The sequence below is a fragment of the Lissotriton helveticus genome, chromosome 6 (assembly GCF_964261635.1).
Source record: "Lissotriton helveticus chromosome 6, aLisHel1.1, whole genome shotgun sequence".
Classification (NCBI taxonomy): Eukaryota; Metazoa; Chordata; class Amphibia; order Caudata; family Salamandridae; genus Lissotriton; species Lissotriton helveticus.
Window position 1 is genome coordinate 1,754,399,054 of NC_136067.1, and position 27,689 is coordinate 1,754,426,742.

General features: G+C 44.5%; 1 protein-coding gene across 2 annotated transcripts in view; it reads right to left on the minus strand.

Moving 5' to 3' along the window:
* Positions 1-27,689, minus strand: part of PPP1R21 (protein phosphatase 1 regulatory subunit 21) — a 374,265-nt gene that overhangs the window by 271,427 nt on the left and 75,149 nt on the right. For both annotated transcript variants that reach the window (XM_078649644.1, XM_078649645.1), the window contains exons 7-8: positions 27,243-27,337; positions 11,352-11,404 (exon numbers count right to left, since the gene is read on the minus strand). In XM_078649644.1, the coding sequence (XP_078505770.1) occupies positions 11,352-11,404; positions 27,243-27,337 (148 nt within the window). The remainder of the gene's footprint in view (positions 1-11,351; positions 11,405-27,242; positions 27,338-27,689) is intronic.

Sequence of the window (27,689 nt, forward strand, 5' to 3'; positions counted from 1 at the left end):
TTCGTAAATATGCTTGGTTGCGTGTTGCTCGCTCGTTGGATTTACTGGTTTTCCTGTATCTCGCTTCCTTTTTCAAGCTTTGTTCCTCTGCTCTCCCTGTTGATTGGCTTCTTGTGGTGTAAAGTTTTTTTTCTTCTATTTTTCTTTTTATAGTATCTATTTTTCCCCTATTGTGCTTCACTTCTAGTAGCATCTCTCGACTACCTGTGACAATTCTGGAGTCTGTAGTTGCTTAAGGAAGAAGTGTCAGGAATCAAAGAGCCTTCCCTTGACAGCCGTCTACCATGATTGAAGAGGACACTGGCCAACGTAATCAACTAGGTGCACCACAGCTAAGTGCTATGCTGGGTGTTCTCAGTGCTGGGAGTCCAATCCTGATCCTCGGACCTGGTGGACAATTCTGTCTCTCATGATGAGACTGATGGCTGAGATGAATTGCAGACCAGGCTCCAACAATGTATTTGAAACCCTGGTACTCCTTGGACCTCGGAGCAGCAAGAACGGTAACCTGTGAAGTCCACCAGTAAGAACCTGGTGGTACTAGTGAAAAGCTGCTTCTGGCAGAGACTGCAATTCCCTGGAGAGCTCTGTTTACAAATATGTCAGTGGTCTGAGATGCATTCCGGCGAACTGAATAAACCTGGGCCATTGAAGAAAACTATGCTCTCTTGTATAGAAAGGTGGGGAAGATGGATAGTAGAAAATTACATATGCTACTGCAAGTTAACAGCTTTACTCAAGGAATTACTCCTTAGACAGCCAATGTGATTAAGCTGACATTTGGTAATAAGGAATAGGAAACAGAAGTACTCAAGATATGGTCTCTTTTAACAATTTCAGCACTGGGTGTTCAAGGTCCAGTACGTCCAAAATGCAAACCTCAGCATTAAAGAATTTGTCAAAGATCCATTACAGGTCACCAATCCACATCGAATGACTCAGAAAACACCTATTCAGAAGGATGTGAAATGCTCATTTGTGTCTGCTTCCTCAGTGTCACGCTCTCACACTAGATACATGCCATCAAACTCTACAATTGGAGCTGAAGCTCAAAAGACAACTACGGCACTAAAAAGGTCTGAGGTAATGGATGGTCTGGCCAGTTTCAATAGAAAACAGAGAAATTAAGAGGGACTCATTTAATGAGTGCATGACATCAAAGGGGGCCAGGGGAGGTGAAGAGAAACCCAATAGATTTGAGGCCTCAGTGGGGTAATGAATAACCGTTATGGGATATCCTGGAAAGATTTGATCAGATGTACCTACTTGCAATTGATTCTCTAGGAATTTGTTATTTTCTGTGGTTATTTGGACTTGATGCCTTATATGCCATGTTCTACCTGAGCCTATGGTTCAAGGGCACACCTCCTTTAATAGCCTTAGCCAGGGTATATTTAGAATGGGATTTAGTCTCCGGGAATGTTCTTCCAAACATAGGCAGACCTGACTTTGGCCATGGATGAATGTGCATCAAGGAAGTTATTAACCTGCTTCAGTAGGAGGCTGATTATAGCCCAAATGTGGATATAGGGCTAGGTGTTGGAGAAAAGATTGGGATTCTCATGCTGCTAGGCTACTAAGGGCCTGATTTAAATCTTGGTGGAAAGGTTACTCCGTAACAATGGTGACGGATATCTCATCCGACAAAATATAAATCCTATTTTATCCTATGGGATTTCTATTTTGCCTGATGGGATATCCGTCTCTGTTTTAACAGAGTAACCTGTCCTCCAAGATCTATATTAGCCCCTTAAGTCTTCAGACACTTTGATCACTATGCAAAAACAGATGCAAAGTGCCCAATTACTGGACAGTGGACAGAACCACCAATGTAGGATTTATTTGCTAGGAACCATTTAGGATGTACTACAAAGCTTAGGTGTGTTTCTCTGGATGTGAAAGTTCTCAGTTCCCCAAATAGAAAATGTGAAAATTGGACCAGATATTGTCTTTAGAAGACACACTTAACCAGGACCATTCAAGCAAGGATGATAAATAAGGTTTTCTCAAACAATAAGTAACAGGGTTTATCTGAGGGAGTATTACTCTTCTGGGCTCACAAAACACAATGGAGTTTCTATATTCTTACATATAAAGCTAAGCTTCTTTACCTTAGATATTAGAGGTTAATGCTTTCTATAAATTAAAAAAACCTTGCTAGATTACCTGAGGTTACGAGATATCAGGTGAGAAAAACACTGCCATGACAGGAATGATAAGTTCACAGGTCATTTTCAAAATTGAAAATGTTTCTCTAAGCAATTCTATGCTTATCTCCCCCTGTTTAGCAATTGCAGATTGAGCTGACCTAAGTTTTTCTCTGTAAGCAATTCTATGCTTATCTCCCCCTGTTTAGCAATTGTGGATTGAGCTGACCTAAGTTTTTCTGACCATGTCTCGATCTGGTTGGAGACAGAAATGGAATAAAATATTAACAAAAAGCCAAAGCAGCGTCTTCACCCCAACCTCCTAAGAGGCTCAATCCTCAACAAAGAAATGCTAGCCCATAGTAAAAATATTTTTAAACAAACAAGAGATGAGGGTTTTCAACAGAGCAAGTGTGGGTAGCATTTAAAGCCATATTGAGGGATGAGTTCATTTCAATGATGACAGGATTTCATAGAGTAGGATTTCTAGAGATCAAGAAACTCAAATTGTAACTTAAGAGTGTTGAGCATGAATACAGACTCTCACTCCCTTAAGCTTCTGAAGAAAATAGTTGTCACAAAGGGCCAGCTAAGAACTATTTTTACTAAGAGAGCTGAACTATACCTTCTCCACTGAATGAAGCCAGTCAATGAAGCCAGCTGTAAAGTCTGAACTCTCGCTTGTTTGTCAACTGAGGGAAACATTACAAAGGACATGCCTACAAGAACTACTCGCTGATACGGGAGAACGTTTTGAAAAACTGGTGAATTTCTAAAATGTTCTACATGCGGACAGATGTACTGGAGAACCCATTATATGACAAAATCCCTTTAGCATAATGAGCCCTTTAATATGGCTAACGCCCTGAAACCTGATGGTTTGTAACACTTTTGTTCCTCAACTGATTTGTAAAATGACAACATTATTTAATCACATTGCAGACATGGAAAGGCTACTTCTCTCTCGGAGTTAAATTGAGGTGACAAAGATACGTAAACCACAGACAAATCCCATGTAACACGCGTAATACTGATAAACAGCCCTAATCAAACCCTGATTTGAAGCTTTATTCAAAGATACCAGTCAGGTATAACATATAGGCAAATTTGAAACATTAAACTTTTGCAAGTGACTGCGAACAGCCTGTAATAGCAACATCATTACAAAGAGATGCAAACGCATTAAATATTTTAAGTATTTGTGAGTTAGATAGCACAATAAGTAGCAGATCTATATTGAATTAATTGCGCCTTGTTGCGAAAATCCATATATATGTCGCCAAAGGTTTTATACCTCTTTCAGGCCTGCTAATGAGATTAGATCCATCTTCTCCAGAATGATTACAGTAATCTTTATCCCATTTTACATGGTAAGCTTCTCAGACAAGAATGTCACTGCAACCTTTGCAGTACATTAAGCAGCGGGGTGGAGCTATATCTGATTTTAGAGGCAAAACCCATCTGACATAAGTCACACAAACACAGATAGAAGGGAGGTTTGAATAATAAAATCCCTACTAAGGAGTGGGAATTGCTTCAAACCATTATTCATGAAAGCATTCTGCAAATTACCAATAAGAGTTGTTACAAAATAACACACATTTTTTACTATACTGTGGAAGACTGCAACACTTGTATCCTCATAATAACCCTAATTGTTACAGTATTTGTGATAAAATATGTATTGAACATATGGTTGAATTGTCCAATACTTACATCGTTTTAGAGGGAGGCGCTTGAAGCAATTGAGAAGTTGGTGAGGTATCCAAATACCAGAATATACTGGTGTGGTTCTAATGGATTTAAGGCCATCTAGAGATGATAATGTATGGTTATTGGATTGCACTTTAATCTGCCGATGCCCTGGGGAAGTGAAATATTATAGCAATAATAAGGTGCCGCTCGTGTGAGGAGCCCTTTGCCTGCCAGAAGTATAATCGCGCTACAGGAGTAGCATTCAACTGTTTCCTGCCCTTGGACTGACCGGCGTGAGGAGGTGCGAGCAGTGAGGCCGCAGAGGAGGTGAGAGGTGCGGCCCCGGGACTGCGAGGACAGCATATATCATCCACAGCTGTGTCCTCTTCCCGGTGGAGCCGCGCCCCCTCCCAGTGCCCGCCCCCACCAAAGTGCCCTTTACTCCTCGCGGCCCCCGCTTCGCGGGTGCCGCTCGTGTGAGGAGCCCTTTGCCTGCCAGAAGTATAATCGCGCTACAGGAGTAGCATTCAACTGTTTCCTGCCCTTAGACTGACCGGCGTGAGGAGGTGCGAGCAGTGAGGCCGCAGAGGAGGCGAGAGGTGCGGCCCCGGGACTGCGAGGACAGCATATATCATCCACAGCTGTGTCCTCTTCCCGGTGGAGCCGCGCCCCCTCCCAGTGCCCGCCCCCACCAAAGTGCCCTTTACTCCTCGCGGCCCCCGCTTCGCGGGAGCCGCTCGTGTGAGGAGCCCTTTGCCTGCCAGAAGTATAATCGCGCTACAGGAGGAGCATTCAACTGTTTCCTGCCCTTGGACTGACCGGCATGAGGAGGTGCGAGCAGTGAGGCCGCAGAGGAGGTGAGAGGTGCGGCCCCGGGACTGCAAGGACAGCATATATCATCCACAGCTGTGTCCTCTTCCCGGTGGAGCCGCGCCCCCTCCCAGTGCCACGCCCCCTCTCCACCATAGAGAATATTAGTAAGCCCAGTGACGCGCAGCGCGGGACGCGCGCGGGTCGCAGCCCGGGGCTAAGCCCGGGCAAAGGGCGGGCCCTCTGTGGCCCTCCGAGGCCTGAGGAGCCTGGGCCTGGGCCTGACCCCCTGCCCGATTCACCCCAGCCTAAAGGAATAAGTGCTCACGGTAACCGTAAGTCGGACGTCCATTCTTACACTACTTCCATTGACTAGGTCACTTTGCCATCTATATAGGGGTGCCATGAACTGCCGGGAAACCAGAAGCATGGCCGCAGCAGGCACTAACAAACTAACTGGGACCCTGGATGATTTTATTGTCCGCACCAATGCATTAATCGACGAGGGAATAATACTAATGGACAGGAGAGTATCCCAGGACCTAGCTAATGCCAAGAGATCTTCGTTGGGCCTTATTGCCCAGGCACACACTCCCAATATTAACTCCCGTCATAATATTCATAACTCAGTCGATCACACTGAGGTTACTAGGGAACTAGATGTTTCAAATTCACAACTGGACTTGGAAGCTACCCCTAATCTCAACATTCTGACAGAGAGTGGATTAAACGCTACTGAGCTAGTTAATTTTCCCGTGGAAATTAACGCAAATCAAAGGGGTTTGATAGAAGGGGCAATCCCCAAACGAAAGGCAAATAACCCTACCACCCCCAAAGGGAAAAAAGCTCAAATAGCGCAAACTGTTCGATTTCAACAACCCTCAAACGCAGATCCGGGTATGGTTAGCAATAATTTGCCAGTTCACTCAAATGACACAGGGGGGGTGCATCCCACAAATTTTGGCTTACCGATTAGTCTTCCAGACGATACCATCCTAGATAACAGTCTGGAGGAAATTCTGGAACTCACTGGGGAAGTCACTAATCTAGCCATACAGAATCAAGATGGCCATGGGCAGAATATGGTCAATAATATAATTTTTAACACGATAAAAAGCCTACTGGAACCCATAGAAGCTAGACTACGCGGCTTGGAGACCATCCTGAAGAATATCCACAAGGAGATAAGCGCTCCATGCTTCTCTACGAATGCCAAGACACCTTATGCTGCGAGTACAGCTAACAAGCCATCCTTGGGTAATAATGTCACTGCGCCCAAAACTAATCCTCCCAAAGACCCCAGTAGTACTCTAAAACAGGGAGGCACGAAAGTAAAGACCTCTGTTCTCAATCTACAGGCGAATACATCTAATGCTAAACAAACCCCTCAAGCTACTAAACAAACCCCCCAAGTTACAGCAAGTGTTCCCACTTCAGTAACCCTAAATCTCGATCAGGCCCCGCGAACTAAGGCTGTGGCTCGCAGAAACATCCATCTTCCGCCAGATGCCTGTCCCTATGTAGTGATTCTTACTGGAGTCACTGAAATTCCCCCATCGGAAGTAGAATCTCATCAGGCCCTTAAAAATAAGGTGTGTCATTGGCTCACTAAAAACCATCCCCTCCCGCCTAACATTCCTAGTAAAATTCTAATGGTAGAAAGAACTCCATGGGTGGGCGGGAATAGAAAAAATCTGCAAGGGGATTGTGTTGTGGTCACTTTCGAGAATACTCAGGTTGTAGAACACATATGTAGTAGAGCACCTAGACATCAAGCTAGCACTGTTATGGCTAGGCCCCTTTCGTATTTCTATCTACCGGGGAATCAAACAGATAAAAGATGGAGCTGGCTAAGGGGTCTACATGATCAAAAACCTAGACAGAGGTTTACCACCCCATGGGAGGAACAATCATACAGATGGGAGGAGGAGGGTGATGTGGGCTGGAATCTAGTGAGGAGAAGAAGAGGTAGACCACTCCAAGGAGGTTATGTGGTAGGGCCCCAAAATAGTTACCCACAACAGTATTATCAGACTGCAAATGGGCAAGATAACTATTTTGACTTCCCAATTGCTAATCGTTATGAGTGCTTGTCAACCACGGACTGGGTCGACTGACATACACAGGGTTTACTAGGTGGTCAGCGGTGCCATAACTCCCAGACTCTTGTGTTAAAAGAAGATAGCATCGTGGATGTGCAGAAGACTAACTTAACTCTCTCTCCTGATAATTGCTTGGAAGCTACTGAGGTTAGAGGAGTGCATAACCCGCATAATTCCAATAAACCACTTTGTAAATTCCTTACCTGGAATATAGCGGGTATTACTGCTAAGGCCTCAGATCCTAGCTGGCAAGGGTTTGTTAAACAACACGACATAGTGGCACTTCAAGAAACGTGGGATACATCAACCTGTTTCTCATTAGATGGTTTTCACAGTTTTTCAACCCCAGCCGTATCAGGTGCGAGAGGGAGACCCAAGGGTGGGCTTCTCACATTATTCTCCCTGAATCTGGCTGGGTCTTTTAAAAAAATAGAACCTGCTCCCAGGAACACGTTAATAATTGAGTGGGCTATTTCGGACCATCAATCCTTTTTAATTATTAATTTTTATAATTCCAGGGATGGTTCCTTTGTAAATGAGTATTTGACTGCTCTGTTAGATTTTTTGTCAGTCTATAGACACTTCCGTCCCAGAGATGGTTATCCTGGGCGATTTTAATATTCACCCCTGTGATGGGGACTGCTATAACGACAGGTACGGAGGATCATTGGTTGAAGGGATCCCCCATTTTGAACACACGAAGGAGGGGGAGGGGCTTGAGAGCTTTCTTGCCACTTTAAACCTATTTGAATTGGGCTTTGGCACAAATGAGATCAGAGCACCCACATTCATCGGGAGAGATGCTAATACCATCATTGATTACATTTTTGTATCATCAGGGGTGTTAGCCAGGGCTCGTGAATATAGAGTGGTGACCGCTGTCTTTAGCGACCACAACCCTGTCTTGCTGACCATGGACTTGGACTGCCTCCTGACTGGGAGGGAAACAGGGGTGGTAGCCCCAAGGGATCTCACCTCTAAGGAGCAGGGGAGGAGGATAAAGTGGGAGAAGATTGTCCCCGAAAACTTCTTCCAAACACTAGCACAGGAAACAGAGGCAAAGATGGCAGTTTGCCTTGATCCTACTTCCTTGGGGCCTGAGGTTGTGGCCGCCTATACTGAGATATGTTTAAGTATCTCCAAGAATCTGGAGTCCAGGAATGGCCCGCAAGGCAATAAGTATATACACAGATGGTTCGACAAGGAATGTTCGAAAAAACACAGCGCCCTACTGAAAGCACTCAAACAGAGACCCAGAGACAGGACCCTAGTGGCAAGTCTGCGACAGGGATATAAAACTGCACTTGCCAAACGCAAGACTCAGATTAAGGAGGAAGCTTGGGAGAGTTTACTATCTGTAGATACACTGAGAGACAGTAAGAAATTTTGGGCCATCATCAACCAGCCCTTTTTCACGGAGGATGGGAAATCAGACATGGATTGCGTGATTGAAGACGAAAGATGGCTTAATCATTTTAAACAAATCTATGAAACTGAGGTTCCAATGTTTCCAGCTAGTGTCCCTTCGCGGAATACCATGATCATGGATTTTAACATTTTTGAGGTTGAAAAGGCCATTAAAGACACAAGTAAACATAAGGCCCCGGGACCCGAGGGGGTACCTGCTGATCTTTACATTCAGTATCCCCAATTCTGGTCCAAAATACTGACCAATGTTTTTAAGGCTTTCCGTGTTCTTGGTCCACCTCTATAATTGTCCCGATTTTTAAGAAGGGGAACAGGGGGGACCCCGCTTGCTACAGGCCAATCTCCTTGCTTGACTCTGCTGTTAAAATCCTGGGCAGAGTCATTCTACAAAGACTCGGGGATTGGCTTGAGGGGAGTGGGGTCCTCTCTGACCTTCAGTATGGCTTTAGAGCTCACAGGGGGACCATGAACCAATGCTTAAACCTCCACCTCATTATTAGTAAATACACTGTGGTGAAGGAGGGGCATTTATATCTTGGGTTTATGGACTTAACCTCTGCTTTTGATTTGGTTAATCGCTCTAAACTTTGGCTTATTTTGCGGGATTTGGGTTTGGACACTACCTTGGTGAATTTTTTACATGACCTCCATCAGAATTTGTTTGCTTCCGTTAGGGTTACAAGGGAAGGTAGGTGTACTGAAAAATTTAGATCAGGGAGAGGGGTCAGACAGGGTTGTATTCTGGCCCCTCTTCTATTCACACTGTACATTAATTCCCTTGGTAAATCACTAAATTTAGCCACCTTGGACGTCCCGCGTATGGGAGGGTCTTCCATCCCGGTCCTCCTGTACGCGGACGACGCCGTCCTAATAGCTCGAACAGGCACGGGCCTGCAAAGACTGTTAGACCATTTCGGATCTTTCATGGAATCTTTAGATTTAAAGATCAATACACTAAAATCCCATGTCATGGTTACTGGCTCACGTAGGAAAAGCCTGAAGATTAAAACTTTTAGTTGCAATGAATCACGAATCTCTAGGGTACCTTTCTTTTGTTATTTAGGTGTCACCTTTGACGAAAAAGGATCCTGGGGACCTCAACTAAAAATGAAGGCAAATGCAGTTGCAAGATCTACTACAGGCCTTATGAACTTTTCTAAAAAATTAGGTTCCAGACCCATGGAGGCCATGATCCGTATTTACAAATCCAAGTGCTTGGCTATTGCATCCTATGGGGCTGACATCTGGGGCTATGTTCCTTCTCAAGGCATTCAAATTGTAGAAAATAACTTTATACGAGCTTTGCTGTCACTCCCAAAGTCATCTCCTACATACTCTATTCATAGTGAAGTCGGTTTGGGCCACATTGCTGACCTTCTAAAAATGGCCCCCCTGCTATGCTGGGTGAAAACCTGGACAAACGAGGAGATCACGTTGAACCATCTCATACTCAAAGACTGTATGGCCTTGGATAAGGCGGGTAGTATTCCCTGGCTAGCGTATGTTAGAGCGGCATGCGTGAAGCTAGGGCGCCCGGATATGTATTCTTCACCACAGGGCCTCAAGAAAGAAGATGTAGGGTGGGTCAAGTTGCATCTCCGGAACTTGTTGGAGTCAGAAAGGGAGGAGGTTGAACTCAATAAACCCATGGTGAGAACAATATATCAACTATCTATTTCCTCAGTTATGGAACCTTACCTAAAATATGTGACCAAACCATACCATTGTTTTCTTTTATTGAGATTTAGGTTCAACCTTATCCATTTAGTGCTTGGTACTAATATAAAGTGGGGGACCCTTGAAAATACCCCACCTTGCACATGTGATAGCTTCTCAAATCAGGACACAGTTCACTTTGTGATGTTTTGCGAACACTATCTGGAGCCCCGAAAATTTTTTTTATATCCCATTCTGAAGGAACTTAATTTTGTCCAGGTAAGGCCTGCACTTTTACACCTGCAAATGCTTAACTCTGTGCAGGTCACATATGGTATAGCCAGTTTTTTGGTGGCGGCTGCCCGATTAAACAAAACAAGATTTACCCAGACAAATACACATTCTGGTTGATATTTTGTCAACTTCGTTCTGGGGCACTGTATTAAGATCAGTGGGACATGGAGGTGCCTGTTTTCTTTGGACTCTACCTTATAGTGAATCTATTTTGTATTCAAACTTTTAAAAATAACCTCTTTTAAGGAAGCACTTTAGGAACTGCAATAGGTGTACAAATTGTTTAATTGTTAATTTTTAATCTATTCGTATGGTTTTTTATCTTTAAAAATGAATTGTGTATTGCTTTTATGGTTTTAATCAACCGAATAAAGATATTTGACTGACTGACTGGTATTATAGCAATATTCTGGATTAAGAAGGAAGCTCTCTCACAGTTGCACACGAGAACATGGAATATAGTGGCTTTGGAAAAACTTATTGTCAATGTGAAAATAAAACGTTATATGTAAACTCCTTCTGGACTACAAGTCAGAAGGCCATGCATCCATAACTTTGACATTGCGTCTTTAAGCATGGATCATTTTTGGCTCATTCTTTGTAGGTCTCCTTACCGATTCAAAGAAAACATAGTACTGCAATCCTTTTTCCAATTAGACACCTAAAATGTTGGTTGATGGTTCTATGAGATGTATTTACAGAGCTTGTTTGCTTTGACATGTACTGTTGGAGCATGTTTGTTAGGGGATAATTGGGGTCAGTTGTTTCCATTTTTCCCCTTCTTCTTTGGAGAAGGGTTATTTTGTGAAATGAATCATCACTTCTATGGGACTTATTTGGATGATTAAACTAGTGTTGAAACTTGTTTATCAAAATCTAACATAATGCTGTTTAAACAAAAACTCAATAAAATGTGATATACAATAGGCTGAAAACGTGCACAAAACCTGTATTGTGACAAACAGGGGAATACCTGTAAACACCAGCAGATAAGTCATGGAGTAGGGGGCAGTCATATGCTTGAACAAGCTTAAAAATTTTAAATTTTTACAAAATGTGTTTGATCCCAATTTTTCACAACTCTATAGAAAGAAGGATTTAAAGTATATATAATGCCAATCTCTGGAATATTTCAGACAGACATAAACCTACCAAAAAAACTGTAAAATAAAGGCGATTGTAGTGATATTTTTAAACAGTGATGCAAAGTGTTTCTTACCTGATGCCTTCTATTATGTAAAGGTACGTTGAGAGCATTGAGCCTGCTGCATTCTTTGAAATGAAGAGAAACAATTATGGGTAAAATATAATGGCCAAAATCCAACCTACAGCTAAACATGACAACATTTAATTCATATCTTTACTAGGAATTGCCCTTTCATCATTACATTACACATTAAAGTTAATTTGCCTCTTTGTTATATCTGTAAGTCAGTTGTTCGGTGATAATGAATGATTATAAACGACTAGAATGGTCATTCAATCTTTAATTATATAATAACAATAAACTGCATATTGCTACACCAGCAGAAAAGAGGTTGCATAAAACAATTTCCACAGTACACAACATTTAGATTTACCACTGTTAGACAGAACTATCAAACGCCTTTCTCTGTCCTTTAACAAACAACAGCTTAGAGAACATTAAATGACAAAACATCAACATATCTATTTTATCTGACCATTTGATTGATATGCACCTAATTCACACAGACGTTGATGTACTGAAAGCAGGGGATAATGGCCAGTGCAATGGTACAACTGGTTTTGATTTTCAATGCTTATTCACTGGAAAAACCAATCAAGGCGGTGGCCATCTTGGATTAACATTTTGTAAAGTTTACACGCAATGGGACAGCCTTCTTTAGAGGCAAAATGACAGCCATCTTGGAATGGTATAAAATAAGTACATAAAAAATATTGTGTATACTTATTGTAATAGTAATAATAATATATTGCTGAAAGAAAATTAGTTTCATGATGTTAGCAGTGGAAGCATATACTAAACCAATGAAAAAGCAGGATGAAAGCTAAATGCTGCAGGGACTGGAAAAAACCAAAAAAGACAGAAAAACCATAGGATCAACTTTCAATCAGGAAAAAGGAACTCAAACAGACTGGACAGCCATCCTTCCAATCATGAGCAAGGGACAGATCTAAAGGTCAATATTTGCATATGTTGGAGTATTAGTTACAGTTCTGTGTGCGACAAAAAAGCTGCCTGCAGTGAGGCAGCTAAAAAATAGGGTACATTGCACTACAGATAAAAGTCTCTCACACACCTTATTCCCCAAAACAAGAAGTCTCGTAATTGGTGGATCAATTAACAAATAATTTTGTGTTCCTAAAATAGGCATTTGCATCACTACAAGAAAGGCTGCAACTGTGAGAATTCTGGGGAAGCCTGCATGCAAATTGCAGTGAACGCGTACAGACTCGTAGGTTTGTCGGTAGTCGTCATTATTTTGCAGGTACTTTCCCACTCTGTCAAGGGCAGGTGTAAGAGCTTTTCCAGGGTGAGAAACGCTGTTTAATAGAGGTGGAGCAGAAGAACATTTTCCACTGAAAAATAATCCTTATATGTGATAATGCTCTCTTTCATTCTACTTATGCATGCAGGATTTAATAGATAGATGGAGCAAATGCCACATGAGCACAATTTGCTTTGTGGAATACTCATAGAAATGTACGATTGGTATATATTTCCAGGTGTGCTTTTTGAGCACTATAAAAACATCAGAAATCTAGCAGAACTGTACAGATCAAAAAGTAAAAGTCCAACATTTCAAGTCCAGGTATGCTGTATTTGGTCCAGAATTAACAAGGACAAAAACCTACTATTGAGGTTGGGTTAAGAGGGCTTTAGATAACACAGCCAGCTAAATGCATGTACACCAAAATGGGGTCTATATGCACTGCACTGCACTGCATTCTAGGGACATTCATATTATACAGTGCATCATATGGAAACTTACCAACCTTACTGCAATGCATGCTATTGCCAAGAACTTGCCATCTCCCACTGCATAATTTAAACTCTACTGCACAACACTCACCTATTTCATGGGCACAATAACCCATTGTTCTGAATCCTACCATAATTCACAGCAACCTACTGACACTAAATGATCAAAGTGTATCCATTTAGAGACACCAACCCACCACACTGTTGGCATCTCGGGGGACACTGTGCTCATGTGGTGCATCTCTAAGTTTACAAACCCTTTACAATACAGAGCATTCTAGGGACAATAAGGCACCACATTGCACGAGTCACATGAACACTATCCTGCCACACTGAACTGTCTCCACACAAACCCGCTACATGGCACAGCACCCTTTGGATAATACACCAGCAAACTGCACAGTACCTTGGGTACTGCTACCTCTACACACTGCATACAGGAGGCCTGGATTGTTGTGGACCAAGACATTTCTTCAGTGTTTCATTCCATTGTTACAATTAACAGAAGAACAACACTGTGAGGTGAATAAACATGCTAATCAATGAAGTCTGAGGTAAAGGGAATCCGAATGCCCTGAAACAAACCCTTTCGATTCTTAGTGATGTTTACTATGTCTGCTTGACAGAAAGTAAGAACCAACCATGAACTCACCCAGTGTAAGACTAAGGACTGCCCACCCTGCTGCTGCTTCAACTCTTCTGATTTATTTCTGAGCTCCTGATCACTCAAATGAGACGGCAATCAGAAAGCCAGCACTACAGTGAAGACTGTCTGACAGAGGTTTAAGAAAGACACATTCAATCACCAACTATACCATTGAATTGCAGTTTGGTGATAGCTTTTGTGTGCTACATCAAATACAGCTTGAAGGTTGATCTAAAGATGCCCTACTGGCGCACTTTATGTTCTTTCCAGGTTTTCTACTACCTTTTCACTGTTGCTAATCAGGTTCTCTGTGCAAAGCTTCCAGAAATGCAAGAAAGCTGCCACATTGTCGGCTCAGCTCCACAACCAATAACATGTCACCATAAACAGCCATACTGTACAATAACGGTGCATGGCTCTTGTTTCTATCTCCAAAAGTAAGTGATCAGTCTGAATAGCAAATACAACAAAATGGTTTAGGAAACAAATAAAAACAACCAAAATCAAAAGTTAAAGCTGATCCCATTAAAGCAGTGTTACCCATAATGGAGACACCGGATACCGTTGATGGCACTAAAGTAATAAAGAAGGAGCTCAAGCGATACAGATCTCGTACACACCGAAATTATGGGAATCAGACAAGACTTGGTAATGAGAGTGAAATAAATAGAGTTTAACATTAAGAACTCAGATGATTCCAGAGTGTTCCAGAAGAAATTAAGAAATACATCTACTCCAATTACAGAGAAATGACAGAGTTAGAAAACCAAAACCTAAAAGGCAAGCATGAGAATGTTTGGTCTTGTTGAGGGATACGAGTAAGATGTTGAGTCCTGTGTTGTATTCTTAGAAACCTGACTCCCATGTGGGATAAATGACGAGACTTGACTCTGAAATTGAAATGGTGCATAGGGTTGCATGTCATCACTAAAAAACAGTACAAAAGGGGGTGGTGATGGACGGAGCATCTGAACCAATCAAACACTCACACCCAGTCAACAGATCTGGGTTTAATCCATCACCATTCTTTAGCCCACTCTGCCACCCCAGTTCAGACATGGCCATATGCAAATCAGTCTGACCCTGTGCCTCATGGGAACAGTCCAGCCCGAACTGCCAAGCCATGCCTTCCCTGGACCAGAAACAAGCTTCCTAGGACCGGTTTCTGGAATATCAGCCGTCTTCAGCCAGGCTTGCTTGAATCCAGTGGCAAAGTGAGCAAGGGACTCACGTCTGAGCATACCCTGCCAACTTATGGTGAACAAAGCGGTACAAAAGGGGGTGGTGATAGACGGAGCATCAGAACCAATCAAACACAGACACCCAGTCAACAGATCTGGGTTTTATCCATTACCGTTCTTTAGCCCACTCTGCCACCCCAGTTCAGACATGGCCATATGCAAATCAGTCTGACCCTGTACCTCATGGAAACAGTCCAGCCCGAACTGCCAAGCCATGCCTTCCCTGGACCGGAAACAAACTTCCTAGGACCGGTTTCTGGCATTTCAGCCGTCTTCAGCCAGGCTTGCTTGAATCCAGTGGCAAAGTGAGCAAGGGACTCACGTCTGAGCATACCATGCCAACTTATGGCGAACAAAGCGGTACAAAAGGGAGTGGTGATGGACTAAAAAACTGAAAATACCCTTTGCTTAACATCTTTTGCCATTTATGATTTCTATATACATCACTGTGAGGGAAGGCTTTTTTGCAGCATCGCCCAGACTCCCTTTGACCTCACTTTTTGATAGATTGGTTTACTGACTTTGAACTCCGGGGCACCCAGTGTATGGGTTCTGAACCCCTAATGTATAGGTGCAATTGGCTAATACCTGATTAACTTAACTATACGTCCTTAGTATATAGTTACTCTGTGTAGCCAGGGCATGTATGTTAAACATTACCAGTGGACTGCAGCGCTTAATATCCCACCACTAAAGTGAAAAATAAAAACAAGCTCGAGGCCTGCACCTGCAAACTAGCTGCGTGGCTTTAAAACTGCAAAATAAACCCTTTGCCGGGCCTAAACTTCTCAATCCCAATAAGTCACGCCTCAGGTGGGCTCTAGGTACCCATAGGCCAGCGTGCATGGTATTTACAAAGTTGGACGTTTCTCGAGTTTTACATATTCTGGCAATGAAAAATCTGCGAAGTGGTTTTTCACTGTGGCAAGGCTGTCTCTCCCATACAAATCCTCTGGGTTACATTCTACCATTTTATAATGTTTGGGAATAGAAGACCTACGATTCAAGTACTCAAATTAGTCATTTAAAATCCAATCTGGTGGTAAAGCCAGATTTCAAATTACTGGAATTTCTGGAATAAAAGGGCCTCCAAGGCCCTTTCAGAGATAATCCAAAACTGTAACCTGGCAGCTTGCTGGGAAGGGTGAATTGCTCTCAGGAAAGAGAATAAAAGGGCCTTCGCTGGGAGGAGATGTGACCTCCTCCAGACAGGATGACCTAGGGGATGTGACCACCAGCTGTACATGTTGGTCAGCCCATGCCACAGGAGGCAGGTGTAAATAACACCTAGGCCTGCCCCTGCCGTTAATTAACTAGAGTGGCACCGATGCCAGTGGGGGGAAATCCTGTACCAGAACTTGCTTTTCAGGGGAAGTTCTATATTTCACTGATACACAACAGGGTTCTTCCCAGAGCTTTGGCCAAGGGTAGAAAGATTCTGACATCTTGATTTTGGGTTGAGATGCACTGTGGGATTGTTTAGTGGTAAACCCAAGGAAGAGTGGATAGTGTTGCCCTAATGGTTAGGGAGCCCCCCACCCACAAGCTACTACCAGGCATAACCGCTGGCTACCTTCTTCAGAACACTGCTGGACCTGTGGAAAACAGAAGTACTGCACCGGCTGAACCAAAGGACTGGAAACTAGAAGATGCAGCCTGCTTTTTTACCTATGGAGAGAAACCCCAGGCGCAGGACCAGGACAAAAGTGTGGACTCCAAGGATGAGTTGCCTAGCCTACTATTAATCTCCAGGAACACAAAAGCTGCAAGAAACCTGGAACAAAAAAACAGCTCCAACAGGATTTGCCCTGGACCCTGCTGGTGGCTTCTGGGAGATTGAGTCCTAACTCACCAAGTGGTGCTCAAAAGGTCCTACACCCTTGGTAAAGCAACTATACTTCCGGAAAAGTTTCTAAATTCCCAACATGTAGGATCTCGCCAGAACCGACGCCACACAGCACCCTGCCTTCGTCGAGCCCGCTGTAGATCCAGCCGGCAGCCCACCCAACCTACAAGGAAATGCCTCCAGAAAAAATAGAGTCTAATTTAGGTCTAGGCGGTATGGATACTTTGTCGCAACGGCGATGGAGTATCCATACTGCCAAGACTGGTCAGATTTATATGTGGGCAGACCTTTAGATTAATCACAGAGGTGACTATTCAGTCTCTGCCGTGATTATACCCTTCCCATGGCCCTACATAGTATGGGCCATCAGAGGCAGACCTCGAATTGCACCTGCCTAATTTAGATGGGTGAAATAAGAGGTCAATTTTCACTGTCCATCACCATCAGGAAAACCCTGGGGGTGATGAGGAGTGAAAACTGCTAAATGCTCTCCCATCATTCGTTATGGGAGGTAGTTCCCGTGGCAAGGGGAGCATTATCCTTTGTATTTTGAAATACAAAATCACGCTTAGTGATTTTCTTTTTGAAAATAAAAAATAAAACAGTTTGATGGATGGCTCCGTCATGTTAACAGTGCTGTGCCCCAAACTTTAAAAATCACTGACATGAACCGCTGTGACAGCGGTTCCTGCCAATGCTTTAGAATGAATATGCTACTTACCAGTATGCATCTGTTCTTGGCATGTAGGGCTGCTAACATTCATATCTTAGCATTAGATCGCCGCCTAGTGTTGGGTCCGGATGATCGCACATTGTTGTCCTGGAAGAGTCTTCGAAGTATCCTGAGATAGGTGGCTCCTCCCCTGGACTACAGTGCGCATGGGCATCGGCTCCATCCCCAGATTGTTTTTCGCCATTGTGGCAGGAGATGGAGTGAAAAGTGTAAAGGATGTCCATGCTAATGAATAAATACAATAGTATATCTGCAGCTGCGACAGGCACCGGGGAGGAGGGCGGGCGATATGAATGTTAGCAGCCCTACATGCCAAGAACAGATGCATACTGGTAAGTAGCATATTCAGTTCGAGGCATGTGGGCTGCTAAATTCATATCTTAGCATAGAATACATAGCAGTCCCTCCATCAGCGGCGGTTGCCCGTGCCAGCTGCAGAAACCTGAAAAAGTGTTTTGAGAACAGCCTGTCCTACAGAAGCTTGCTGCTTGGAATGCACATCAACACAGTAGTGTTTTGTAAAGGTGTGTGGTGTAACCCACGTGGCGGCTCTGCAAATATCCTCTAAAGGAATGTTCCCTAGGAAAGCCATGGATGCCCCCAGTTTGCGTGTGGAGTGCGCCCTTGGGGGTATTGTTAAAGTGCGCTTGGCCTTTTGATAACATATCTGGATGCACTTAACAATCCATCTGGCTATCCCTGCTTTGGAAATAGGGTTGCCTTTGTGTTGTGGTGCGAAGGCAACAAAAAGTTGTTTTGTCTTTCTAAAGGGTTGTGTTCTGTCTATGTAGTACATCAACGCCCTCCGTACATCTAAGGTATGGAGCATTCGTTCTGCCACCGTTTGCGGGTTTTGAAAGAATGCTGGCAAGTCAATAGTTTGGTTTAGATGAAACTGTGACACCACCTTCGGAAGGAATTTGGGGTTAGTGCGTAGCACTACCCTATTTGGATGAATTTGAATGAATGGCTCTTGGATTGTGAGCGCCTGCAGCTCACTGACACGCCTCAGAGACGTAATAGCTACCAGGAAAGCCACTTTCCACGTAAGGAACTGGAGTTCACACGAGTGCAGTGGCTCAAATGGCGGTCCCATCAGTCTGGTGAGAACGACATTGAGGTTCCACACCGGAGCTGGCGGTGTTCTTGGGGGAATGACTCGTTTCAGACCTTCAAGGAAGGCTTTAATGGCGGGCACTCTGAAGACAGAGAGATGCTGCCTGTTTTGAAGATAAGCCGCTATGGCGGATAGATGTATCCGAATGGAAGTGTACGCTAGATTGCACTTGTAAAGATGCAACAGATAGCAAATGATGTTGGGGATAGATGCATCTAGCGGGTTGATGTCATTGGCTGTACAGTAAATGACAAAACGCTTCCATTTCGCAGCATAGCATGCTCTGGTAGTTGGCTTCCTTGCCTCCTTGATGATGTTCATGCATTCTGGAGGTAGGTTAAGGTATCCAAACTCTAGGACTTCAGGAGCCAGATCGCCAGGTTGAGCTGTTGCGGATCTGGATGCTGAATTTCTCCATGGTTCTGCGTCAAAAGACTGGGCGTGAGGCGCAGTCTTTGATGCGGCACCACTGAGAGTTCGAGGAACGTGGTGTACCAAGCCTGGCGCGCCCACGTTGGAGCAACTAGGATGAGAGTCATCGCGTGTTGCCTTAGCTTTCTTGCGACCAGCGGTATCAGAGGGGCTGGCGGAAAAGCGTACGCAAATTTGCCTGACCAGTTCATCCATATCGCATTCCCCTGCGACTGTGGGTGAGGGAACCTGGCGGCAAAGTGTTGGCATTTTGCGTTTTCTTTTGTGGCAAACAGGTCTATCTCCGGATGACCCCACTGCTGGAAGTACGGGTGGAGGACAGATGGGTGTATCTCCCACTCGTGCATTTGATGGCTGTACCTGCTGAGCAGATCCGCCATCTGGTTGTCCTTCCCTGGGAGGTGTTCTGCCATGAGGAAAATGTTCCTCTGAATGGCCCACTTCCACATGCTCTGAGCCAGATGAGACAGCTGTGGCGAGTGGGTGCCTCCCTGCTTTTGAATGTAGTACATCGCAGTCATGTTGTCCGTCCGGACTAACACTACCTTGTTGCACAGATGTACAATGAAGGACTTGATCGCCATGAAGATTGCCATCAGTTCTAGATAGTTGATGTGCATCTTTTGCTGCCGCGTCGTCCATAGTCCCTGCACTGTGTAAGTGAGCAGATGAGCTCCCCATCCCTGGAGGGATGCGTCCGTTGTCAGGATAATCTGCGGCACAGGCTCTTGGAACAGTCGGCCCTTGCAAAGGTTGTGTGGAGTCCACCAATGCAGAGAGTCGTATGCCCGACTGGTAACCAACACTAGGTCTGTCAATTGCCCCTGAGCCTGTGTCCACTGATTCGCTAAGCACTCCTGAAGCGGGCGCATATGTAACCGTGCGTGAGGGACTATGAAGATGCAGGAGGCCATCATGCCTATCAACTGCATGAACACTCTCGCTGGAAGTGAGTGTTGTGGTCTGAACTTTTGGATTAGAGACTGCATGCTGTCTATCCTGACTTGGTTTGGCTGAGCCATGGCCGTCAGGGTATTGATCGTCGCACCTAGAAACTGCCGGACATGTGCCGGCTGAAGATGCGACTTTGGGTAGTTCAACGAGAAGCCCAGATCGTGAAGGAGGTGAATGGTAGTTGACATGTCCGCGGCGCACTGTTGTTCCGACTTGGCCTGAACGAGCCAGTCGTCTAGGTAGGGGTAGACATGAATGTTCTGCCTCCTGAGGTGCGCTGGTAACTTGGTAAACACTCTTGGGGTTGTGGTCACTCCGAAGGGTAGGTCACCAGTGTCATCATATGAATCCGGTTGTGCATCTGGTTCATTGATAGGGAAATTGTACTGTTCATCCTCATCATACCCCTCGCCTGCAGAGTGTTCTGGTGAGGGAGTAGGGCTCCGTCTTGGAGGAGGCAGGATTGGTTCTGTGAGGCCTGAAGCATCAAGGGGCACCCTTTTCTTTTTCAGTGGGATGACATATGAGTCCACTGACTCTGAAGTTATTTTCCTCTTATAGAGGGTCAATTTGCCAGTGTCTGCGTCGATGAACTGCTCTGAATCATCCTCTGATTCGAGAACCCGACGTGGAAGTGGGCCAGCCGTTGAAGAAACCGTCTTCTTCGGTGCTGATTTTGTGGAAAAGGCTTTCGGCGCCTCCTTTGGCGGCAAAACAAAGAGAAGTTTACCAGAAGGCTTCGCTGGATTGTCAGTTTGTGCCTTCGGCGACGAAATCGGAGCCGACGGAGCAGAGGCCTTCTCCCTAATTCGCTGTAGTGATGCGGCGACGAGGGATGCCTCACTCTCAGTTGGCTTTGGAGCTGACGAGGATGTTTTGACCTTTCCTTCGGATCCGACGTCGATGTGGGCCTTGTGGGCTTTCGACGCGGAACCCGCTGTCACCGACCCCGAGTCCTGGGACCGGTGCGCAGACGTGCCAGTCTTCGTTTGCGTAGACTCCGTGGAGCCGGCCTTTGCGGGCTTGGACGGCGGCGCCGACGCTGATCCGTGCCGACCATCTTTTTTAGAGGACCCCTCCTCAGGCGTCGATTTCGAATGAGCAGCAGCGGAATCGACGGACTTCTTCGACTTCTGCGGACCGGAGGTCGACGGAGTCGATGGATTAGCGGGCACAGTCGTTTTCGCTGGCACGGCAGCCATCTTAGGGACGCTCGAGTCCTTAAGTTTCGTTTTCGGGTCGGCCATGTTAGATGGAGTCGATCCCGATGCTTTCGGTTTCGATACAGTCTGCTCAGCAAGTAAGTCCGTGGCCGGGCCAGAAGGCGGGGCTGTGGCTTGCGGCATGGGGTCGTGGGTAAGGCCGACAGGCGATCCCGTGACCCGGTCGGTATCCTCGAAACCTTCGGGGCAGAGCTCGTCCCCTGAGCTATCCGCCGCGGCCCCATAAATCTCTTAGTCGTCTCCTACCTCGTCGACGTATTCAAGGCCTTGACCCACGACACCGTCGTCGTCTACCGGATCCGCCTCGACCTCCGTCTCGGGTGGGGAGATCTGAAGATGATGACCCTGGTCCTCTTCATCTTGGTCGCCGAAGATGTTTTCCGGATCCGGGGCCGCTTGTCTAGCTTCCATGCGCACCGCGCGCCGAAGCTTGAGAGTCTTCTTAGACCGGAACTGTGCACAGGCCTTGCACTTGCCGTCGTCGTGGTCAGGCGAAAGGCATTTGTTACAAACGGGGTGTAGATCGATGTGTGGGTACTTGGACCCACAAAGCGGGCAGTATTTAAACGGGCTCCGCTCCATGTCTGAAAAGTTTTGCAGTCGAGTCGCGACGAGAAGGCCTCAAAGTTCGAAAAGCGAAACAAGACTCCGCTTATTCCGGCTCCAAGAGACGGAAGACTCGAGACCGTGCGCAGACAATACCGACGCAAAAAACGAGGCCTTTTGGCCGCTAAAAGATAGTTTTTCTCGGTTTCGACAGAGAGACGTCGAGACCACATCCGAACCCAATGGCGGAAAAAAACAATCTGGGGATGGAGCCGATGCCCATGCGCACTGTAGTCCAGGGGAGGAGCCACCTATCTCAGGATACTTCGAAGACTCTTCCAGGACAACAATGTGCGATCATCCGGACCCAACACTAGGCGGCGATCTAATGCTAAGATATGAATTTAGCAGCCCACATGCCTCGAACATGACCATGGTCATTTCTAAATTTGGCAGGCATAGTTGTTTTGGCTGGGCAGATGTTAAGTCCTCCTACTGGCCAATGGAGTTTACTTCATCCGTCAAATTATAAATCAGGCCCTAATTCAGATGGGAAACGTTTCACTGAGACAAAACTGGTTCCTTTAGCAAATCTGTGATCCATCGCGGTCAGCCATACTTTTTACTTTGACCCGTACAGCGTGACAAGATACCTTAGGTTAGCTCTTAGGACTTCTTGATGCTAGAACACTCTAAAACATCTAAAAATTATATCTGACTTCCCCTGACCTGATGTGTGCCATTTTGGTGTCTATTTGTTTATTAAACGTTGTTCTATTTTCATAATTTGGAGTCAGATTTTTATTGTGTGATGTTTTCGACTTATTTACTGTTTTGGTACTGATAAATGCTTTACACTTGTTTCCTCTGAGTTGAGCCTGACTTCGCTGTGCCACAGCTACCCAGGACTGAGCTAGGTTTTAAATGATATTTACCTACCTGGACCGGTTATAGAATAGTGACACCATCACTTAGTGAGGTCTCACAACCACCCTAACTAATAATCTACTGTAGGAAGATGGCTTTAAATGTAGTGTACCAAAATAAGGTATACTATGTAGAATGTTGAGATGACCCTTATTGGCTTACAGGGCTTACATGAATAATCCCAAATGCTCTCTTTTGTGGTAGTGTGGTTGAGCAGTTTAGGCTTATCAGAGTGTAATGTTAAGTATTTGTTGAACACACAGAGTCAATAAATGAGACATAAGCAAGACCAACTTAGAAAAATAACATGCATTTTTATATATATTTTAACACCAAGAACTTCAAAATTGGGTAAGCACTTTTCAAGATATCAATTTTTAAAGTCAAGCAAAAATGTCACACACATGCGTTTTTACGTGGTAATGCTTTACCAGGAGAAAGAAACAAATGTGGCATAAAGATATTTGCAATCATATTTTGGGGTACCTTTTAGGACTTATGGTGCTAGGGCGTGAAGAGCGCAAGATCCACCAGCACTATGGGTTTACCTGCTCTGGAGAGCCCGTGTGAAGAGATGCTCGACGGGTTGGTAGCCTTGCGTGCTACACCGTAGACACAGGGAGGAGCCACCTAGAAACAACTTGCAAACGGGGACTTGGGGTCAAAGCTGGGAGCTCCCAATGGAGGGCTCATTTCGTTAGGGTCCTGGAAACAGGGCGGCACAGTCGGTATTCGGAGAACTGAGCTCCGGTGCAGAGGGTTTTGATCAGCTGGGCCCGTGCGTCAAAGGCGCTCTTGGTAACACCTGCAGAGGGGGACAAAACAGGACAGCTGTGCCACTCTCTGTGCTGAACTCTGTGATGATGACGTCCCTCACCGGCTGGTCTGGCTTTGTGGTGCTCAAGCCCGAATTAGACTTCAAACAAGCTTTGGTTTCTGCGAGGGGTCGGGTATCCCAGGCATTGGTGCAGGTCAGCTCCGGCGTGTCCTGGCATCACCAAAGTTGGTGGGGAGGTAGATCTGATCTCTGGTAGCATTGGACCTCCTCCTGGGTGGATGCTGTGTGAGTGGAGCCGGTGGTCAGCAGTTCAGTGAACTGGTTGTTGCGGTCGGTGTTTGCAGGTTGCAGGGAAGTGGCTCCTCCATTTCAAGAGCGACGCTTATGTTTTGGCGAAGTGCGTGTGGCCCTCCGAGGCTTTTGGCGGATGCACAGCAGAAAAACAATGTGGGTTGTGGCGATTGTATAGACAGGTGTAGGAAGGCAGGGTTTGGTGCCGAAGTCCGCAAGTAGTCCACAGGTCTCGCTTTTTCGGCTCTTCTTTGTCTTTCTTCTTCTTTTGTCAAGGGGATCTGAGTTCCTGGTGTCAGGAGGCCACCTAAATACTTAATTTAGGGGTGCTAACAAGAGTGAAGAGTGGTAGCCAATAGGCTAGTTATCCTTCGGGTCACTGTACCCCCTTATATGACCACTTCCTGGAGAAGTGGGCATAACCCTCCCACAGTTCCTAATTCCATCAAAATCAAAATGGTGGAACTCTTCTTTCATGAAGCACATTCAGGCAGCCCACCTTAGGGATGTGACACGACCAGTGGTGCAACACGCCTACTGGCATATGTAATTTCCCACCAGTCCTGGTGCCTGATGGGCCTCAGGGTAGGTGTGGCATCTTCCAGGTCTGGGGGAAGCCGCAATACATATCAAAGGCAGCAGAGGCTTTGAAGCCTCTGGCCTTGGTATGCAGATTCACAAGGTGTAAACACCTCCTACCAGTGCAGGCACGGTTTCTGACCTCTGAGAGCACTGTCTCTCACCTCCAAGGGGTCAGAAACTCGTCCGTGGTGGCGGTCTGGACAATACCAGTCAGTCAGCACACTAAGAGGCTTGTAGGTTTTCAGGGGGTACCTCTTAGATGTCCTCTGGGTGCATATCTTTTTAAACCCACTACTGGTATCAGTATGGATTTATTTTGATAAGGTGCTTGATACCAAACACCATAGGCTTCAGTGAAGCTCTCATGTAGCTGGGAAACCCGCAATGACCAGAGCCCAGTACATATACTTAAGATGGCTTCCCTGCTCACTGGAACTATCTAGTAATTGAACTAGACATGACAGGGGCATATGTGCTCATGCAGATATGTCCTGACATGTAATATAAGAACCCTGCTTTAGGGATATATGGCCTGTTGTAGAGGTGGCGTACATATATTGCATGCAGTGTCTGTGGGCATGGCACACAGGTTGTATGCCATATTGTGTTTTCACATTTGTTTGCACCATTTCACGCAGTCTGCATGAGTTTGGTGTTGGGTCCCTTAGGGTAGCACAATCCATGCTGCATCACTTAGGGACCCTCTTTAGTACCTATGCCCTATGTACCAGGGGTAATATTTACTAGGAACTTACAGAGGTGCTAAAGGATCTTGCAAATTGGGGCACAATTGAATAGTTACCTTGTTTTAGGGAACGAGCACCGGTGACCTGGTTAGCAGGAACCCTGAGCGCTTCAGTCAAAATGGCATCAGATACCAGCCAAAAGGTAGGCGTGACCATGTCAAGAAGGGGCACTTTCCTACATCTACTTTTTCACAATCATAGATTCTAGCTTGGGCGAAGATCAGCAAGAAAACTGAAAGGGAAGATTCACAAAGTATCCTTGCCTAGGAATCTGCTAAGGAATACAGCACAAAAGAAGGGGTTAATGGACATTCAATATGGTTTCACTGGTATCAGAAGAATGTCAATAACTTGATGAGCCTGGGCATTAGCTACTGTGCATGAACTCTGATCCAGTCTACTTGACAATGTTTTCTAGTGAGGAGGTTTGTTCAATGTTGAGTCAATGAACTTAACATCAACTCGACTAAAACATCACCTAGCAAAAGCACTCTAAAGTAAGTGTTTCCATCTAGTGAAGGTTTTAGAGATCATTAGAGATTATAAAGATTACATTGCATTTTTATTATCATTATTTTAGGGCACAAGAACACAGATTAAAGCCTGATATTACAAAACTTTCGGGCTTGTTTCAAGAATCTTGTTTGGTGATGTTACTACTCAGGCAGAATGACAGGTGCCTGCTCTTTTACCATCAGTAGACTTCACCTATCCAAAAATGCGTCGCTAGCAAACCTATTTTTACACTATTTTGCTAGTGATACCACATTTCCTAAATGGGCAGCCTGTATAAAGTTGTTTGGTAGAACAAACATTTTTAATTTTCAAAAATGGGATTTGTGTTTTTTTTTAATTAATATTGAAGACTTGCATTTTATAGCTGTGAAAACAATGGCAGTGATGCATTTTTCAACTTTATGGCATTTAATACTGCAACCACACACTGGTCATAGTTGCCAGAGTTCACATATCTCAAATAATATGGTTCTAAGAATATTGTACAATTAGCAAAGTAACCCATTGTGCCACTTCATGAATAGCAGTAATTTGAAAGATAATCGCTCCACTGATGACAATAGTAGTGGAAGGTGAGATACAATTACTGAAATGGTTCCAACGGTATACATGCATATTCAAGTAGCATTACTCACTAAAGTATATTCTCATTCTCTAAAATCCAGACAAACCAAAGCATCCTTTAGGCAGGGCGCCAAAATTACAAGATCCAGAATCACCAATTGCACCTGATAATTGAACCTCTGCACAGTGCAATTATGAGATTGTGTCCCTGGAATGGAGAGAACCATGCAGACATGCAACAAATAGGTCATTTCGTTCTGTAGATTATTCTGCTCTGGGAAGGTGGTAACTATGAGCTGGGAAGCCTAGACGGGGTTGTGGAGTTAGCGAGTCGGTCTTGGGGCAAATGCAAGCTGTTTGCAGGAAAGGGAAGCCTTCAATGCTCTCCTTGTTAGGAGGGAACTGATTGGTGTCAGGCTGCACTTTTGCCCAAAGCTCCTAACCCAATATAACTTGATTTTGCCAGCCTGCTTTTCTTGCCTGTAAAATAAGGCCCAGTGCCGATGTACCAGGTAAATTGTGGTGCAGGATCACCACAGACCTTACCCTATAAATCCTAGTCTGGGTTCACCACATATCTTGTGATTAATATATCCCTGGAAGTTAATGCTCAGCCTGAATCGTATTAATAGGGCCTTACGAGATTACCTTCCTCGTAGAAATCTTAAAATAGTTCTATTCACTAGGAAACAGGAAAGGAAATATGCATACATTTTTCAATCAGTTTAGGCAAGAAGGTTTTCTTCATTGTGTCACCCTTGTCAATAGTGAGCAAATGTAATGCCTCCAGATCTCTGTTTGAGGAATATGCTTTAGCAAAGTTAAACATAGGACACAACAGCACAAATGTGGAAGTACATAATCATACTCTCCTATAAACTAACTCGCAATAGTTAACATATTTCAGACTAACTCGTGAAAAATTTATGGAGACAGTGCTCTGCATGCAGGCCTTAGCTCTAACAAATGTAAAATAAAAATAAAAATTAAATACTAAACTTACTTGTATCATTGAATGGTACTTTTTCATGGATGATAGTTAAGGATTCATTCAATCTGCTGTTCAAATCTACATGGAGTGTCTTTAACTGCTGCTGACTAAACAAATAAATAATCATGCAAAACATCACAACACCATTAATAAATGCATCATGTACTATCCTTTGTTTTTTTAAATATTTTTTATTGAGTTTTTCCCCCTTTTTTTGTACCGTGTACAGGGCACATTTGAAAATAAAATATATAAAGTACATAAATGGCGCCAGTCATTACATAAATACATAAATATACAAAATATTACATTCTTAAGTCAGACACAATTAACTGGAGAGCATGATCATCTTAATATAGAACAATACTCAAGTGAGAAGAAGAGCAATAAAGAAAAAAAAAAGAGAAACAAACCAACAAAATGTCTGTTAACTAGTATTTCCTTCTTTCCATCGAGTAA